General features: G+C 51.1%; 6 protein-coding genes across 6 annotated transcripts; 1 reads left to right on the top strand and 5 right to left on the bottom strand.

Annotated features, from left to right (window-relative positions):
- Nucleotides 1-748: 748 nt before the first annotated feature.
- Nucleotides 749-5,855, bottom strand: N7481_005708 (aminophospholipid-translocating P4-type ATPase DNF3; the record flags this gene model as incomplete). Its single annotated transcript, XM_057264927.1, has 2 exons — nt 749-5,362; nt 5,388-5,855. The coding sequence occupies 2 exons, from the start codon at nt 5,853-5,855 to the stop codon at nt 749-751; spliced, it is 5,082 nt and encodes a 1,693-aa protein (XP_057122647.1).
- A 1,128-nt stretch (nt 5,856-6,983) lies between these two features.
- Nucleotides 6,984-8,454, bottom strand: rfeF (uncharacterized protein; the record flags this gene model as incomplete). The annotated part of the gene is made up of 5 exons (XM_057264926.1): nt 6,984-7,218; nt 7,266-7,420; nt 7,491-7,558; nt 7,619-8,356; nt 8,403-8,454. 5 exons carry the CDS (start codon nt 8,452-8,454, stop codon nt 6,984-6,986), a joined length of 1,248 nt encoding a protein of 415 aa, XP_057122646.1.
- Nucleotides 8,455-8,597: 143 nt separating this feature from the next.
- On the bottom strand, nt 8,598-9,011 carry N7481_005706 (uncharacterized protein; the record flags this gene model as incomplete). The annotated part of the gene is made up of 1 exon (XM_057264925.1): nt 8,598-9,011. The coding sequence occupies one exon, from the start codon at nt 9,009-9,011 to the stop codon at nt 8,598-8,600; it is 414 nt and encodes a 137-aa protein (XP_057122645.1).
- A 1,409-nt stretch (nt 9,012-10,420) lies between these two features.
- N7481_005705 (Gfo/Idh/MocA family protein) lies at nt 10,421-11,750 on the top strand (the record flags this gene model as incomplete). Its single annotated transcript, XM_057264924.1, has 2 exons — nt 10,421-11,225; nt 11,305-11,750. 2 exons carry the CDS (start codon nt 10,421-10,423, stop codon nt 11,748-11,750), a joined length of 1,251 nt encoding a protein of 416 aa, XP_057122644.1.
- A 493-nt stretch (nt 11,751-12,243) lies between these two features.
- N7481_005704 (ankyrin repeat domain-containing protein) lies at nt 12,244-13,677 on the bottom strand (the record flags this gene model as incomplete). Its single annotated transcript, XM_057264923.1, has 1 exon — nt 12,244-13,677. The coding sequence occupies one exon, from the start codon at nt 13,675-13,677 to the stop codon at nt 12,244-12,246; it is 1,434 nt and encodes a 477-aa protein (XP_057122643.1).
- A 54-nt stretch (nt 13,678-13,731) lies between these two features.
- On the bottom strand, nt 13,732-15,978 carry N7481_005703 (uncharacterized protein; the record flags this gene model as incomplete). Its single annotated transcript, XM_057264922.1, has 1 exon — nt 13,732-15,978. One exon carries the CDS (start codon nt 15,976-15,978, stop codon nt 13,732-13,734), a length of 2,247 nt encoding a protein of 748 aa, XP_057122642.1.
- Nucleotides 15,979-16,646: the final 668 nt, after the last annotated feature.

The following is a 16,646-nucleotide window of genomic DNA, read 5'->3' as shown; positions in this document are numbered from 1 at the left end:
TGCCTGAGGCACCATGTCTCAACACCTAGTTACGAGTTGTGTGAGGCAGCGTGATTAAGAACGAACGGTTGGGAATGAGAGCCGCTGAGGCTACGAAAGGTAAATAACAATTCAGAAACAGGATGTATATAATATACTTCCAAGTTTGTTAAAAACTAAGACTATTGAAGATCTAAAATGCAGTGGTGAATCTATAGGCCTGAGAACCGAGGCTATCATCACTTTGTAACATCAAAACATACTATTAATCCCTACTACACTAAGTAGACACAGCACAAATAATCTCAATAAAAACAATTCTCTCTATGGTATGTACTATTTAGGTAGAGTAGGTACGGTTTGTGAACAAAAAAACCAAACCAAGAAGGAAAAAGGACCAGACTTAAAACAGAAAAGTCGGGGTATCTCAACAAACAACGCCTTTTGCGTCCAATCCAGGACGATGAGGATGACTGAAAGGAAAGACGACGAAGGGAAGATATTATCCAAATCAACAAAAGGGGGAAGAAGCAAACGCTATGAGGGAATGACCGATGCTGAGAAAGACGTATAGGAAAAGCATAAACGGAAACTGAAACAATTCACCAAGCCACCCCCCACATATACATGATATACACAAGTCGGGTTCAATAAAGTATAAACTTTGAGAAAGGGGAAAAGAAAAAAGGAAAGGGAAAGGGGAAAGGGGAAAGTAGAGCCGGAATTGAAGTGGAGTAGAATGGGAGGAAGAGGTATTCACTTTACTTCATCACTTCAACTGACCCTTCCGAATAGTTCCAAAGCCCTGACTAAAGAGCTCTTGAATCTCAACAGAGCGTCGAGGCGCACAGGAACCCTCCGTCTCCGTCTCCGTGTCCGGCGTCGGCGCGGACGGTACAGCGGGATTGCCACTACTCGTAGTGACAGCAGGCGGTGGCGCAGGAACAGCCTGTACAACCTGCCCAGCAACCTGACGAGCGCGCTCAAGATCAGCATCAAGTTCCCGCTCACCGTCAACACCAGACTCGGACAAATCGGAGTAACTACCCCCTTCGCCCTCAACCTCGATTTCCCGCGCAGCGGGTTTTTGTACAGGCGAGGAAGAGGGGCCGGTCATCACGCGGGGACGAGAGAGTAGTTCTTGAACATGTCGTTCTCTCGCGTCCATTTCTTCGTTCTCGCGGGCGATTTCGAAGGAGGATCGTTTTGTTCCGCGATCCCAGCCTTGCTGGAGTTCTGAGGCGGCGGCTTCTTCGAAGCGTTTCCGGATGTCGAGGTCTTGTTCGTATTCCTGGAAGATGTCGACGTCTGTGGGGAAGAAGAAGGCGCGGAGGGTGGAGACGGTTAACTCGAAGAGTAGGACTGAGGCGACGGTGATCAGGAGGACGGTCCAGAAGAGGAGGTTGTGTCCGACGTGGTGGATGAAGTTATCGGGTACATCGTAGACGCCCTTTCCAGATTCGAGTTTGTAGCGTTCCGACAGGATGAGATTCCACAGGAACCAGCCACCGACGGAAATAACGATTATGATTATGGATAAGTAGGTCTTGTTATGGACTTCGAGGAGTTGGAGCTTGAAGTTGATGACAACGACGCAAGCAGAGAAGGTGAGCAGACCCAGGGCGAAGGTGTCGATGTCGCTGGGGTTGATGTGGATCATGCCGAAGAGTCCATACATGCAGAAGAAGATGATCATTGCTTCGCAGGTAGCCATAAACGTCCAGCCTAGCCAGAGGCGGATGTTAAAGCCGCCATTTTGCTGGCCCTTGGTGTAGAGCTCTGGAACAGCGAGGAGGGTCGAGGCCGCGAGGTCTTTGGTAAAGATTCCCAGGAAAATGACACAGAGAGAGGTGAAGAGAGTATTGAACATACTCAGACTCCACGACTCGTAAAGACTGGTTCCAGTGTATCCGTTCCATCGCTGGTACAGGGCTTGCGTCAGGTAGAAGAGCATTTCCTTCCAAAAGGTGCCGAGCGTATACTTGCAGGCACGCATGTAGTTCCAGCGGCCATGAACGAGAAGCAGTTTCAGGAGGAAGCGGAACTGCGCGATGGAGTAGTCCGAGATACGCGCAGCCTGGAGACCTTCCTTGCCAGTGATGCCGATACCGACGTGCGCCTCTTGGATCATAGCGATATCATTGGCACCATCGCCGATCGCAAGAGTGATGGAATCCTTGACTTGCAGGCGAATCGACTTGACCAGGAACGCCTTCTGCTTCGGGCTGGCGCGACAGCAAATCACCGAGTCGACCTTGATGGCAAGATCGAAGAAACGCTCACGCATAGTTTCGTCAGCCTCAATAGTCGACAGCGTCTGTCCATCGACAACAACGACAGAATGAGCGACCTTGCCGCGATTGAGATCTTGAGTAAGGCGGGTGATAGTTTGGTCGACATCGCCATTCTCCTCGTCGAGGATAGTCAAAGTCGAGTAGTCTTTGACCAAGCGACAAGAGTGGCCGACATTGATGGCAGTCTCCCGCTTGTCACCGGTCAACATCCACATCTTGATATTAGCACGACGCAGCTTATCGATCGCTTCGGGGACGCCTTTCTGCAATTTGTCTTCGATAGCAGTGGCGCCAGTCAGCTCAAGCCCCTGTTCAATCTGCTCACCAACCTCCTCAATCTTCTGCTGACGATCAACAATGCTGGTGCTCGCCTCATGATAGGCGGTCTTCCAGTTTTGGTAGCTCGACTCGTCGAGGAATCGGTGGCCATAGAGCAGGGTACGCAGCCCCTCCGTCGCAAAGTCATTCAAGTGCTGGAAGCATCTCTCAAAGATGGCAGCCTCATTCACAACAAGAGCCTCCTCGACCAAATCCTCATCTTCTTCTCCATTGGTCTCGCTTCCAGAGTCCGAAATCGCAGTCGAGAATCTACCCATCTGCGCCGAAGGACGAGGACTGTAATACTCAGCATCGTCACGGTTGAGAATACCACCCTCCGTCTCACGATCACGAAGCCAAACATCGATACTTTGACGCAGGGTAGAGGTATGATTACCCGAGACCGAAGACCGGCGACGAGCAAAGCTAGGCCGACTCGCAAAACTGTTCCGGACACCGCTATCCTTGCGACTCTGGTACTCGCTATTACGGCGGATGATCTGGTTCGCCTCGGCAGCCTTGCGCTTGCTGACGCGATTTTCGATCTCAGTCGCCTTCTCCTGCGCCAGATCGGCCTTCTTGAGCAGTCGCATGAGTGTGGTATCGGCACCCTTGCAGAAAACGCAGATGCGCTGGTCAGGCATGCGAACAACAACCGACATGCGCTTGCGTGCACTGGAGAATTCAATCACATCCATAACCTCGTATGTTTCGTCCACAGAGGGTTCGTTGGGACCATTGGGGTGATTGCGGATGGTAAGCGAATTGGACTGGCGATCTACAACGAGGTAGCCGAGTTCCTGTGCGGCCAAGACCAGGGCCATTTCATCGGGAGAGGCGGCTTGGAAGGTGACGGAGCCGTTCTCATCTTCTTCGGGGATACAAGTGTGGCAGAGGGCGATGGACAGGAGCAAGAGCTTGGCCTTGCGAGCAAAGACGGTGTACGGCTTGCGCTGGATGTACTCGAGCATTTCAGCTGTGCGATAATTGGCAGCGCGGCCATGGGGCCGCGGGGCATCCAGGCCGGCGGAGATATTAGAAGGACGAGGAGCTACGCGAGCGTCTGAAACGTTGGACTTGCGGTTTGCAGCCTTCTTGCCTTTCAGATTCCGCTTCTTATGGATGAGCTTGTGCTGGTCGCCTTCGCGAGCAGCCTCCTCTTGCAGGTCAAGATCGTGCAACCAGGCGGTACCCGCAACGCTCATCTTGCGAAAGCGCATGGAGTTGTTCGTCAGTGTACCAGTCTTGTCAGAGAAAATGTAGCTCATTTGGCCGAGCTCCTCGTTGATAGTCGAAGTGCGGGCTTCGAGGGGTGTATTGGTTTCCGGGTCGTACATGTCAATGTCATTTAAAAGAAACATTTGGACGACCTTCACGATCTCCATACTGACGTAGAGCGAGATAGGGATCATGGTATTGAACATGATCAGGAATGATGTGAAGATTGGACCAATTTCCACACTAGCATCGCTGAGGTACCAGGAATGCTTCTCCACATCATCAGACCAAAAGGTGTAGGCAATAGTGCATGCAGCAGCCAAAATCAGAACCAACAGTACAATGAGCACGACCACGCGGTTGACCTTGCCTTGCAGAGCAGGCTTCTTAATGCGCGGGTTCTTGTTCGCATTCATGCGAATCTTGCACTCCTCGCCGGTATAGATAATCATACCGTATGCGCAATCAGTATTCCGCATAATGCTACCACGGTAGACAATTTCATTGTTGGTAAGAGGCAGCTTCTGCTGGGCATTGACTGTGACATGGCCGTCGAATTTGTACAGGTCGATATTCGGGTCCTCGACGACAAAATGTAACGCATTGCTGACGATATCGTCAACGGTGGCGCAGACCTTGGCGACAGGCTGGCATGGTTGCTTATTCTTAAGATTTGTCTCGCCGTCCAAGGCCATGGTCTCGATGTAGGCGACCCCGTTAGGGCCATTAGCATGCAGCAGGGCGAAATCCGCAGGAACAGGCTGGTCACGATGGAGCTTGATCACATCACCAACACGGATCTCCTGCCACTTGATCTCGACCCAGTCGTGAGCACCACTGGCCATGGACGCACCATCCGTGACAGGCAGCTGACCAGGTCGAAGAACCCAAGCGTATCGATTATTCTCCTCCTTGTCGAGACGATACCGGCGCCAGTCATCAAATCCTTCTTTTCCCATTGAGATACCAACAAAGATCAAAAGTGGAACAATGGTAGTGTACGTTCCCGTCGTACTCAGTCCCGGAATCATCTGCAAAATGGCGACAACCAAGAAATAGAAATTGGCCAACTTTGTGAACTGCGCAAAGAACTGTCGAGGGAAGAAACTCCAGAAACTGTAGCGGCTCGAGCGAATCCAATTGGCGATGTACGGTTTTCCGGTGCGCTCATCGACCAAGGTATCAACTAATGATGGGTTGAGATCGATGTGGCGGCCGTCCTTGGTTGGGGGAATATCCTTGATGCGCAAGATGAACTTTTGTAAAGTGGTCATGAATGCCTCGACGCGAGTCATGATAACCGCTCCAGCGGCCTTCTTCTTCTTCCACTCGCCCTGAGCCACAGACATGTATTCCTTCAGTGGGCCTTCCGAGGGATCAGACCATACGGAGGTGGCGACTTCTTCCTTGGTGGGCGCTTCAATCGTGGCTGTAGGGAGCACCTGCAACTCATTCTTCTCGTCGATCGGGTGAGGTGCGCCAGGCACAGGAACTTCCGTAATTTCAACTGATGCCCGCGGGCTGATGCCGGGGGAGGCATCTTGATCGGGGCTCTGGATGGTTTTATTGAAAATGGACCGACGCAGCGAGTAGCCACGGTTGCGCGATCGAGAGCGACCGCTCGAGGATTCTGTACCCTGTGGCGAAGTTGGGGAGAGGGTCGCAGCGGCGAGAGGGTTGGCATTCGGGGAGATGGCACTCGGGGAAAGGGGGGGAGGTCGGCGAGCGAGCGGGCGATTGGACGGTTGGCGGCGCAAGTCTGGTGTCGATAGTGAGGCCTCGTGAGCCAGGACGACGGTCGTTGTCGACATTGTCAGTGGCATTGGCATTGCCAGCGGTGGTCGCACTGGCAGTGGGATTGGGATTGGGATTGACATTGCTGGCGCGGTCATCGTTCGGCCTCTCGAGATCGGTGGAAAATCGCACGTGTTGGTGAGAGGCGCGGCGACCCGAGTCGGACATGGTACGCGACGAGAGCAAGGATGGACGCCTCAGAATGTCGGGCTGCTCGTCCGGTCGGGTGTTCTCTTCATCGTGGTTGGTCATGGCGGGAATGCGTCGTGGATCAGGTCTGCGCGGAGGCGACGATCGGTGATCGTCTGAAAATCTGGTGGAAGTCTCCCCAGATGCCTTCTAAAATGAATCACAGCGGTCGAACTAATCAGAGGGGTTCAAACGAGAATTCATCCTCTTTTACCGCATACCGCGAGAGTGGTGTGGTGTGGTGTGGTGGTGGTGATAGTGTGGCGTTCACGGTCAGATCTCGATTTTGCAGAGAATGCAACGATCCCCGATGATCGGTGGTGAACGAGGGGTATAGGGAGGGTGGGATGAGACACGAAGAAGGGTCGGGTGAGGGAGAATCAGGGCTGTATGAAAGAGGATTGAAGGGGAGGAGAGAATAAGGAGGAAGATAAAGAGGTAGCCTAAAGGCAAAGGCAATAGACAAGTACACCCGTACCAAGAGTGTACCGAATGCGGGTAGAGGCTTGAAGCGGTGCGCAAAAGGCCGAAAGAGAGATAAAGTTAACCCAGCCTAACGGTTAAACTGGAGAACAAATGAGGAAGAAAAATGTTTGGGAGGATTTGGATTGAGTGGAGACGGTTGCAGCCAGGGAAACAGCAGAGTCCCAGAAACAGAGAAATAGAGCAACAGAGAGGAAGTTGAACAGCAACACAGCCCCCGATGAAAGTGCCAAGAAGTGGATATTCTTAGCACCCACGCCTTTCCACGCCTTCTCAACCGACGCAACCGTGGATGGCCTTGACAGATTAGGCCCCCGCCTGCAGTCAGATACTCCAATTCCCAAGGAACGGGCATGCTTCTAGAAGGCCACTTATGTATGATGTGGCAACTTCATTTGCCCTACCTCTGGTCCAGTATCCCAGGGCGCACCACAGGACGAAGTACCTGCACAGGTACATACGCGGCCCATCATCTTCAGACCTTGGCGACTGCCGATCGTGACACGCTAGATGCACAGACCGGTTCGTCTACTACTGATGGGTTACATAGTAATGGTGTGGTGGTACATCCTTGTAGGGCCAGTGAATCTGAAACGTGGGATGACATTCCCCCGCCATTCCTATACCCCCTGGAGACTAGCCCGGGCAAAAGTTACAGAATAAAGTCAATGTCAAAGTCAAACTTGGGGAAAAAGTGCACAACAAAATTTAAGGAAGTGGACCCCCAAAGGCCCCCCTGACGTCACTAATAACGACGCGGTGGCGGAGGATACGCGCCAGCCGGCGGATACCCTGGTGCCCCTCCTGCAGGGTGCGACGATGACCCGCCATATCCATACGACTGTTGCGGTGGCGGTCCATATCCTGGGGCTTGTCGACTCGCGCCAGAGTACGAGGGTTGTTGTTGATGTTGAGGGGGATAGCCGGGTTGTGGGCTGTGGCCCTGGGGAGGATAGCCTGGGGGTGGTGCCCCGGGGGGGTGCCCCATACCCTCCGGCTCCAGGCCCAGATGGTCCGGGCCCTGGCGGCGGCTGGTTGTATCCGCCGTAGGAGCCCTGCTGCGGAGGTGGTGGTCCAGAACGTGAGCTCTTCTCATCCTTGGTGTCATAAGAAGAGTCGATGGCTCCGAGCATGAGTTTGGCACACTACAGAGACAATCAGTATGGAAAGCAACAGAAAAGATAGAGACTGAAGTTGGGAGAAATTCAAACATACCCAAAGCTCACGAGTCAGGTGGATTGGCGGATTGGCTCGAGACATCTCATCCTGCTCGACTTCGAAGTCTATCGCGAAATCATCAGTCAAGCCCTAATATCGCATTTAGATTGTCAAGTTCCACTTACTCGAGGTGCAATCAATCAGATGGCCGATCTGCGGATCTTCATCCAGATCTCCGAGGAACTCGCGGGCGCGCTGATCAGTTCCGACTTGCGAGAATTGAAACGAAACCGACCCACGACCGTACCGAGTGCGTGAAGTCTCCTCGACGGCATAGCGAATGGCGTCGCCCACAGCACCGTGGGGCTCACCGGCCGGTTGCCCATCAGTAATGGTGATCACCAGAACAGGCTTGTCCAAACGGTTGGCGCGGGCCGGGCCTACGATCATCGGGTCGATCACCTTGCTCCTCAGGTTCGTGCCTAGAGGAGTCAATCCTGCGAAGCGAACCCGGCTGACCAAGTTGTTGACATCGTCGGCGTTACGGATGCCATCGCCGCTCTCGGTCGAGTTCATGAATCGCACCGAGATACCATCCTGATCGAAGGTAGACGCGGCCGTGGCAACGAGACCGAGAATCTGTCTCAACTGATCCTTGCGCAGTCCCTTCTCCTCAAATTCGATTGAGCCACTGTCGTCCACGTAAAGAATCACGTCAAATAGAGAGAGCTTCATGACATCTGTCGCGACTTCCATCGGCACAGCCCATTCGTGTATGAGTCTCTGGAGTTTACCCGGCGCCTCGTTCACCAGGCTCTGTACCAGGCGGTCCAGGCGCTCTGGTGGGTAGAAGGGCTGCAGGTTCTTCTCTTGGATTGTGCTAATCAACAGCTGACGATATGCTGCGACTTGTTGCGGAGTGGCTGCAGGAGCCTGGGGGGGGGAGGGGCACCGCCGGGAGCACCATACTGGCCACCGGGAGGTCCAGGTGAAGGGCCGGGGCGGCTACCTTGAGGGGCATATCCAGATGGAGGAGCGCCCTGGGGAGGGTAGGAAGGAGGTGCCTGGCCCTATGAGAGATATGGGGTTAGCATCTGGCGTTCCCTTGGAATTCAACATAACGCAGACTCCGTCGCCAAACACGATACAAAGCTCAACGCAGTATCAGGGATACATAGGGCTCATCTGTACATAGGGTGGTTGCTGTCCAGGGTATGGGGAGTGGGCTCCAGGGTGCGGCGCTTGTTGTCCAGGGTAAGGTGAATGCGAAGGCGGTCCGGGAGGGTAGGGCGACGAGGAGGTTCCAGGATAAGGAGCTTGTTGTCCGGGGTAGGGCGATCCCGACGATCCATAAGGCTGGCCCTGCGGTGGCGGCGGTGCTGGACGTGCATAACCTTGACTTTGGCCCTGGCCCTGGCCCTGCTGACCTTGCGGTGCGGGGTAGCCGGTGGGCTGTTGCGGAGGAGGTCTGTTGTAGGAACCGGCAGGCGGAGGACTGTAGGGCTGGTATGGCTGAGCAGGTGAGCCACCATACGGAGGATATTGCTGATATCCCTGTTGGGAGTAGTGGCCTGACATGTTGACGAGGACCGAGAGAGACCGTGGGGGTTATCGTGGAGGATGGAGGGGTAGCCGCAAAAAAAAAGGTGGGAAAAACAAAAACAAAACCCAAGTGGAGAAGAAGGAGGGGGGAAACAAAGATGAAAGGGCTAGGGTGATGGATGTAGAAGGGAGCTTACCGAACCCTGAGGAGGAGGGGATCCAGGATAAGCCTGGTACTGCTGCTGCTGCTGCAAACTGCATGTCAACAACTTGAACTTGCTCTCTCTGTCTCTTTCTCTCCGCCATGACGTCGCCAGATGGCCTGATCGAGTATTGACTTACATATCCACCAGCCCGCAATGCAGAGGGAGGAGGGCCACCTGTATATCCCGTTGGGGGAGCGCCGCCGTAGCTACCACTCATGGTCTGGTCTTGACTTGGTGGGTTTTGTTGGGTTTGTTGGTTCTGCTGATTCTGCTGAGTAGCTGCGATTTTGGAAGCGAACTGGGGCAATTAGCATTAGCTGGTGAGATGGAAGATAGCAAGGGGATACATACACCCATGGCTGTGAAGAGGAGAGAAAGGAAGAAGGAAGATGGTAAGCACAACTTGAAAGTGACTAGGAACTTGAAGGAACTAAGATGACGCAGTCCGATCAGGCGCCATCCAAATGGGGCAAGGCTGAAGGTGAGGCTGTGCTGGAGGCGGTGTTGATCATAACATAGTACAGTACTCCGAGTCGTAGTTGATATCTACTGGTACTAGGAGTACTAGGTATAATGGTATATATATACTGGTAGTACTAGAAGTGTAGTAACTTAGATACTCTAAGTAAATACCAACTAGTTACCACTGCACTGCATAACTGCATGACTGCATCGCAGTATACTGCAGTAGAGTAATTACTGTACACACAGTACTGTACAGTACATGCTTTATGTGCCTGGCCCACCAGCTCCACTCTCCCCGATCTACCAAGAACTACACTAGTAACTAGTAAGTAGTAACTAACATAGTATACGGAGTATACAGTGCCTTATAGGAGATCTACTGGTATACATACTATGTGTATCCAATGTGATACAACATATTCCCCAATCCAATGGACCCAATGAATCTACCCACGGTCGCATTCTGGGGAGGCTGAACCAACCATGTCTAACAGGTCCAACACGGGGAGAGCCCACTGATGTCACTGCCGAGCATACCAACTCCCTTGAATCTGAACCTGAAGGATTCAAGTTCCATTCATACTTTCTTTGCCTAACTTTCCAGCTTACCCAACTTCTCCTGTTCACTCCCCCGTTTCTGATCTCCCTTCGATAAACATCACCTTTCGCCTTTATCTCACATCAACACCATCACAATCATCATAACCTTAGGAAAGCTGACCTGACCTGACCTGACCTGCCTGACCCCTGCTATCCTCCTCTTTCAACGCCACCATGTCCACCCCGGTCCTGCGGCTTGGCATCTTGGGTGCCTCCCAGACCGCCGAGTCCGTCCACCTGCCAGCTCTCCACGCCCTCTTCACTCGTTTCAGCCTTATTATACTCCACGATGCCTTCGCCGATTCTCTCGACCGTTGCCAGAAGCGTTTCCACATCAAAGAGATCACTACATCCACCTCCGACGTCATAAACCATCCAGACGTGGACCTCGTTCTTAACCTCCTCCCTTTCGAATACCATGAGCAACACACCATCGCGGCCCTCGAAGCCGGTAAACATGTCATGGTCGAGGTCCCACTGACCCTAAGCATCGACGGCCTCCGACGCATCCGCGCCGCTACCAAAAAAGGCACAGCCAACTCCCGCTTCGAAGGCGGCCCAAAAGTCTTCGTCGGATGCGCGCGTCGCTACGCCCCCTGCTTCACAGAGAACTTCAAGAAAGAACTCGACTCTCTGGACCGGATCTACTACGCGCGATGCCGGAACATCGCCGGTCCACTATCACCTTCCTCCAATCCGTCCAGCAGCGACAGCATAAACGGCAACGGCAACGGCAATGGCATCAGTAACGCTTTCAATCTGAACTTGAATCTAAATGGAAACACCAACGGCAGCACCAACGGCAGCACCAACGGCTCTCTAGCCGTCCCCAACACAATCATCAATACAACCAAATTCCACACCCTACTCACCGACATCTTCGGAAACACAGACGACCTCACCTCCGACCGAATCGCCTTCGCCCGTTTCCTCGGCACAACAGGCTCGCACGATCTCTCCCTCGTCCGAGAATCATTCGGTTACCCCGACGCTGTTGCTAACATCTCAATCACCGACCCCTTCTACAGCGCCATGTTCCACTACACCGACACCGCGAGGAGAGGACCACCCCTTCACCATGATCTACGAAGCTGGTATCGATGCTGTTCCACGTTGCGACTCTCACCTCACCATCTACGGCGCAAGCAAGACGATCAGCCTGGAATACGACTTCCCTTGTCCTTCTGGATCTGGCGACGGCGCAATGCGGGTTATTATCGAGGAAGCAGAGACTTCTGAATCAAAAGCCAATGGTTCCACTGCGAATGGGAATGGCACAAATGGAGCTAGCTCCGTCGCAAAATCTCAAGTCAGGAGAACTGTTCACACAAGCACCGTTGCCGAAGCATACGAACGACAATTTGAGGATATGTACTTCTTCTTCACTGGGAATGTGACCGCGAAAACAGATACAGCCGATGCCTTGAACGATCTCAAACTCGTGCGCATGATCTTCGAACACTACGATCGACAGTGCGGTACTATTCGGACTCCGCTTGGTTAATTTGATGTCGAGTCTATCTTCTCGGTTTCCATTTCCTTCTACATGCTCTCGATTGTCATCTAAATTGGCGTTTTCCATGGGAGAGTGGAGAACGGTCTTTGAAAGGACGATCAAACTTTCGGTTTCTTCTTCTGGGGCTGCTTGGGTTAGCTTTATGCGAAGACTGCTATTTTCAACGGATGGATTAGGCGTTCTGGAAATGTATCTTATGGGACCCTTCAGGCAAGCGATCACGATCATGCAAAAATATTAGCCCCAGTCATCCACACATAATCGAGTTGAAGTAGTTAAACTACTCGATTAGTCCCCACAAGTGGGTCAGGCCGATTAACCACATGTTAGGGTAGACATCCTACCCAGTTATATTTATTTTGTGATTTGATAACTACTATTACGCAAAAAGTAAATTCGAGGCTCAAAGTTCGGAGTCAGATCAGCCTTGACGCGGAGTTGGAGAGAAAAAGAAATGAGTGAAAACACTTGGTCTTTTCGATTAGACATTTTCAACAGCCCCATGATCTATGAGAAGCTGTATATTGTCTCGATCAACCGGCTTCTCCTTGAACGCAACTGATAAAGGCGTTTGGCCATAATCATTCTTAAAATTGACGTCAGCTCCGAAGTCGATAAGAAGTTTCACAATCTCCGCATCCGAATGAATCACAGCTTGAATAAGAGCTGTATGTCCGTCTTTATCTTGCACATCAATATCTGCACCTCTCTCAAGGAGAAATCGGACAATGGCCTTATGGTTGGCATACCTCATTGCACGTACGAGAGGCGTCCACTTTAAACCATCGACTCTTTCTATGTCTGCGCCCTTGTCAACAAGAATCTGGACAATATCTTTGTGTCCCTTACTTGACGCCGCGGTAAGAGGTGTATATCTCCAAGGTTGATCATGGGCATCAATGTTAGCTCCATTGTCGATAAGGATTCGGACCACCTCTTTGTGTCCTCTTAATGATGCTTGGACGAGTGGCGACATTTGATGATCGCTCCTGGTATTCACTGTTGCGCCTTGCTGAATTAGAGTCCGTACCACTTTAGCATGGCCATTTTCCGACGCCAATGAAAGCGGGGTTTCTGAAGACCAACTCAGTCCATCAATTTCTGTTCCATTTTCAATCATGGCAATAACGAGACGACGAAACCCTTTTTCACAAGCAGAACTGAACATATCTTGATTCCCGGTATTAGCTCCACTCTCAAGGAGAAGGTTGACGGCCAGTTCTTGGCCGCGACCTAAAGCACTGAGAAGCGGACTTTCCATCTTATCATTTTGCTCGTCAATTTCCAGACCTTGGCGTAGAAGCATCGGGATAACGCTTGTCAGGCCATTCATAGCAGCCCAGGTAAGACGGGTGTGGTCCATGTACCTCCTATGGTCTTTTCCACATTTGATACCTTCCAAGATATTGACCCCTTTGAAAATACCTGAAGGGGCATTCAAAATAGCAGCAATAGCTTCTTGATTGCCACTCGCAATGGCGGCGAAAAATGGATACCTGTATCGCTCCTTCGGGCACATGGAGTGAACATGCGGGTCGCGCTCAGACCACTGCCGAATCAGATTTGGATACCCTTTCTCGGCTAGTATGTAAATGAGACTCGCATCTGGACCATATTTGCGAATTTCATGCTTCTCAAATAGGTTGTTGGCCTCGATCCATCCTGAGCGCTGAAAGGAATCTAAGAATTCGCACTGGGGGTTCGACTCCGCTGCCATCTCACAGTGATAAAAAACCCGCTGGTAGGCATACTTTGAAAAAGGGTATGCATTCATGACATCCACGGGTAGTGTGGCCATCGGCTGGCATTTTTCGGTGGGTTCATGAGCATAAATGCAATCGAGGTAGAGAGCACAGCTCTTTTTGAGCACCTCGTGACTTGAGCTTTCCCAATCAAGGCCGAGATCTGGCCACATTTGATAGAGACCTTTATCTTTGATCAAAAAGTCCCTCACAGATTCATGAATGAATTACACTTTTGGAGTTTCGGACGTTGTGACCTCGGCGAGGCCTTTGGAAGAGCTGGTGACGAATCTGGTAAACTTTCCCAAATTGGCACTTGAATCTGGGTCGCTGAAGATCATCGGCCTACCCTTGACTCGGCCTTTGAGCGCTAAGCCAGACCAGAGAGCATGGTAAAGCTCTTTTGGTTGGAGTGGATAAGCTGCATAAAGAATCCAAAGAACACAAAGAAGAAGCTCCTCCATATTATCATTATCCCGCCTGAGGATATCTTTGAACAGATCGCTCAAATCACTCGGTATCTCGTCAAGTCTGTTCCGTAAATATAATCCCGTTCTTCGCTCTTCTTTGTTGAGAATGTCCACAACTAGGACAACCCACATAAAAACACCGGAAGCCTTGTCGAGAAGCCCTGTCTGTAACTCTGCTTTCAGCACTGGGTCTTGAATTTGAAGGCGGCCTGTGACATAGGTCTCTAGGTCTTGTGAATGGCCTATCTGATCCTCAAGTGTAAGTCGAATCCCTTTTTTGAGGGTGAGATAAGGATAATGACGACTAGAAAAGCAGACTTTAAATAAAATATTTTCAGACGTAGACTGCTCGGCGAGGTCTTCAAAGTACTGAACCATGTCCACAGCTTGTTGTTCATCGCACTCATCAAGGGCGTCCACAAAACAAGTAAGAGATCTCTCTCCAAGACTCAGAACTGCAGTACTGAAGAGGTCCTTCAAAACATTCAAAGAAGTACATCCGTGTGAAATAACGTCGGAGTCATCTAGCACTGACTGGAGGGAAGGATACCCCTTGAGAAGCTGGAAAAGTAATGATCGATACATCCCCAGAATAGATCTCTCTAGGTACTCGCCTCGGGCATTGAAGAAAAACGAGGCAACAAGAACATTTCTCCGGCGATTGTGTCTCTTTTTCATGTCCGAGTAGGTAGATTTCATAATCGTTGATTTGCCAGCGCCTGGCTTGCCACTGACCCATAAAAATCCGTGGTGGTCCACTAGTCGTGTTGGGTCAAGCCATGCTTGATAGTCGGGATGTTCGTGGAACCATCGGCATGTCTTTGGATGAGCGCTTTTAATATTCAACTTCCTGGAAGCAATTTGGCCAAAATTTAAAGAGTCCAGTAGAAGCTTTCGAGATTCGTGTGGTGAGTTCTCATTTGCTATGAGGTATGAGCAGCTGTAAGGCAATACATTGAAAGAACGGAATATCGACTCACTTGAGTTGAATTCAAAGGGATGGTTCCGATCACATTTGGTCGTAGATAGCTCCCCGAGTAACTCTCTTGCATATGCAGCCGCCGTCGCTGCGGCATATCTCTGCCAGCCCTTGCTCTTGTGGGAGTCCGAATAGTCGCATATTCCACGAATTGTCAGACAAGGCAAAGTGTCCATCACGCCCGCTGCTTCCATCTCGAAGCACATTACCTTCAGCTGTTGAGCAAGGTGATCTCGGGTGGCGCCGCTTTTCATCACTTGGTTCGCTGAGGCAATTGGACCATAATGAATCACAGTATCGTTGGAGACCCGTCTGCCCCGTGAAACCAATTTGGACTGATCGCATTGATCACAATCTTGATCAGCAAACTCATGATTGTACTCGGTGTGGAAGAGACGATCCGGCAATTTCGGGCGACGATAGTTAGAGTGACCCTCTAGCTTCTGATTTAGGATTAACGGTATCTGACTAGGGCCTCGCTCATGCTCCGACCTTAAAGCAGAAACCGCCGTGCTAAGTAGTTGGTGCGGAAACTTTGGCCAAGATGTCGTCTGTAGCTCTCCATCACCGATAATCTTACCCAGATCATACTGTACAACTCTTGATCCAACCACAACATCTCCCAGTCTTATATCATTTGCCTTGCTAGGTACTCCGCCACCGATCCCGACCATCAATCCTACCTTGACTTCTGGGAAAGTTCGTGTCAAGTTCGTCACCACATTGGCCGCATTGACAGTTCCATAATGATCTGATGGTAGACATGCAATCACGACATTATGCTGCTTGATATTGCCAAGCTTGTACGTGTTACTGTCACCAAGATATATCGGTAATGGCGCATGCTCTTCATCCAGCATGATAAGGGCCGCTGCCCTCTCGAGGGGCAAAGCACAAATCCACGCGACGGTATATGAATCATGTCGCAATAAGGTCAAGCTACCGGTGTGGTTTATTTTCTGTCTCTTTGGTAATTGATATGAGCCTGGATCGGTATGATCCTCAGGGCATGAATCACTGTCCATTTTGGGTGAATAATTGAGCTTGCCTTATACACTAGAGAAACATATTGGTCCCCTCAGTCAATTCAGGCAGTAAAATTGGCAGTGGGAGGGGAAAATCGATTATATCAGCGTGCAGGAGGGACTTGGGGGCCAAAAGGATGGATGGATCAATAACATTTAGTCGTTGAGTTTAAATATGGCTGCGCAGGCCCATCTTGCGATGTACGCATTGAAATGAGCGCGAAAGATCCCAGATTATCCGTGTTCTTGCCAGTTCATACTTCGAAGCACAGACTTGACGTCTCGCTATGTTTCGATGCTTCCATGATTAACCGGCCCGACCCATTTGCGGGGCTGATCGATCAACTATTCCAGGTCGATTTTGCACGGCGCCATATAGCCGCAACGGAACCAATGGCTCTAATTAGAATATTCAGGGCAGTTAAACTCCTTATAAATTGTTGGGTCTTAGCAATTTAGAGCCCTGCGTATTTAACTGGGTACCTACAGTCTGCTATCCAAATTTTTATGGTGGGAAACACTAGTAACTTTGGAACACTGGTATTACGAGCAGTCCCCTTTTCCGCCAGTATAGCAGCCCTAAATACCCATAGAAGAGCAGCTAGACCCGTTGCGGCTATGGAGCGCAGTATCGGTGGCATAATTAACAAGGCACACTAAATATTCCG

This window comes from Penicillium waksmanii, assembly GCF_028829765.1.
Source record: "Penicillium waksmanii strain IBT 27052 chromosome Unknown utg000005l:1.0-5232799.0:1.0-5237142.0, whole genome shotgun sequence".
NCBI lineage: Eukaryota > Fungi > Ascomycota > Eurotiomycetes > Eurotiales > Aspergillaceae > Penicillium > Penicillium waksmanii.
Note: the sequence above shows the minus strand (reverse complement) of the source record. Positions and strands in the feature narration are given on the sequence as shown.